General features: G+C 51.8%; 1 protein-coding gene across 1 annotated transcript in view; it reads left to right on the top strand.

The window, feature by feature from the left end:
- The first annotated feature begins 1,224 nt into the window (after positions 1–1,224).
- The window catches only part of SLC6A11 (solute carrier family 6 (neurotransmitter transporter), member 11), a 102,667-nt gene continuing 102,603 nt past the window's right edge, over positions 1,225–1,288 (top strand). The window contains exon 1 of the mRNA XM_005870132.2: positions 1,225–1,252. Within this exon, the coding sequence (XP_005870194.1) occupies positions 1,225–1,252 (28 nt within the window). The remainder of the gene's footprint in view (positions 1,253–1,288) is intronic.

The raw sequence follows: 1,288 nt of genomic DNA, 5'->3' as shown, positions 1-1,288 counted from the left end.
TCTGTGGCTATTATAATAAACAAAACAATGTACAGGGTGAGGCAAAAGTAGGTTTACAGTTGTTTGTATGGAAAATAATACAATCCTATATAATAAAAGGCAAATATGCAAATAAACTGAACGGCGGAACAACCAGTCGCTATGATGTGCACTGACCACCAGGGGGCAGACACTCAACGCAGGAGCTGACCCCTGGTGGTCAGTGCACTCCCACAGGGGGAGTGCCGCTCAGCCAGAAGCCAGGTTCACGGCTGTCGAGCATGGTGGTGGTGGGAACCTCTCCCACCTCCACAGCAGCACTAAGGATGTCCCACTGCCGGCTTTGGCCCACTTCCTGTGAGCCTAAGCCGGCAGTCGGACATTCCCCGAGGGCTCCCAGACTGTGCACCGGGCCTCTAGTAATAAATAAGAATACAAGAATAAACTCTGTGTTTCATGTACTCACAACTGTAAACATACTTTTGCCCCACCCTGTATATCATCCTTACAATTGAATGGGGAGACCAGCATTAAACAAGAATGTGCACAAATAGTGTATGTGTGTGACTACACATTGTATGCTAGTATTAATAAGTGCTATGTTTACTGAGCACTTCCAAAATAATAAGCACTTATAAGCATTTCTCACCCCATAAGAAAGGCAGGTCAGAAAATAGAGGCACAGCGTGGTCAGATGACTTCACACAAGGAAGGTAAGTGGAGCATGAGATCTACTTAGATTTGCCTGGCTTCTGGCAGGAGCACTTAACTGCCCCGACTCACTGTGTTTAGAGCAGTGGGCACCAGGATGAACAAGATCTGGAGGTGCCCCCACCCTCGGGGAGCTCACAGTCCCTGAGCATGGGGAAGAAACCAAGAGTTCATTACTCCCTTTTCCCTCCAAGTGTGGTCCCTGGACGGGCAGCATCCGCAGCACCTGGGTGCTTGTTAGAAATGCGGAAGCTCCAACTCAGGACCAGGGGACTGACTGCAGTGTAACAAGACCCGCGCGTGCTTGGTGTGCACTTTCCAGGTGGAGAAGCCTGGTCTAGAGCCCACTGCTCCGATTAGAGATGAGACACCCTGGCTCAAGCCTTTGCAGGTCAGAGATGGTGGAACTTCAAGGCTTGGTTTAGGAACCCAGCCTAGGCCTGAATGGGCGGTTCCACTCTTGTCCTAGGAGGCCAGCGGGTGGGACAACGAAGGGGAAGAAACGCAAGGTGCTCAGAGCATGCACGGTGCTCCATGGCGCTCATCGCGCGGAGCGCTGTCGGTGCGCATGAGGTGCTCGCAGGCTCCAGGCTCCGGG

Source organism: Myotis brandtii, unplaced genomic scaffold (assembly GCF_000412655.1).
Source record: "Myotis brandtii unplaced genomic scaffold, ASM41265v1 scaffold312, whole genome shotgun sequence".
Taxonomy (NCBI): domain Eukaryota; kingdom Metazoa; phylum Chordata; class Mammalia; order Chiroptera; family Vespertilionidae; genus Myotis; species Myotis brandtii.
This window is presented reverse-complemented; position numbering and strand designations above follow the sequence as displayed.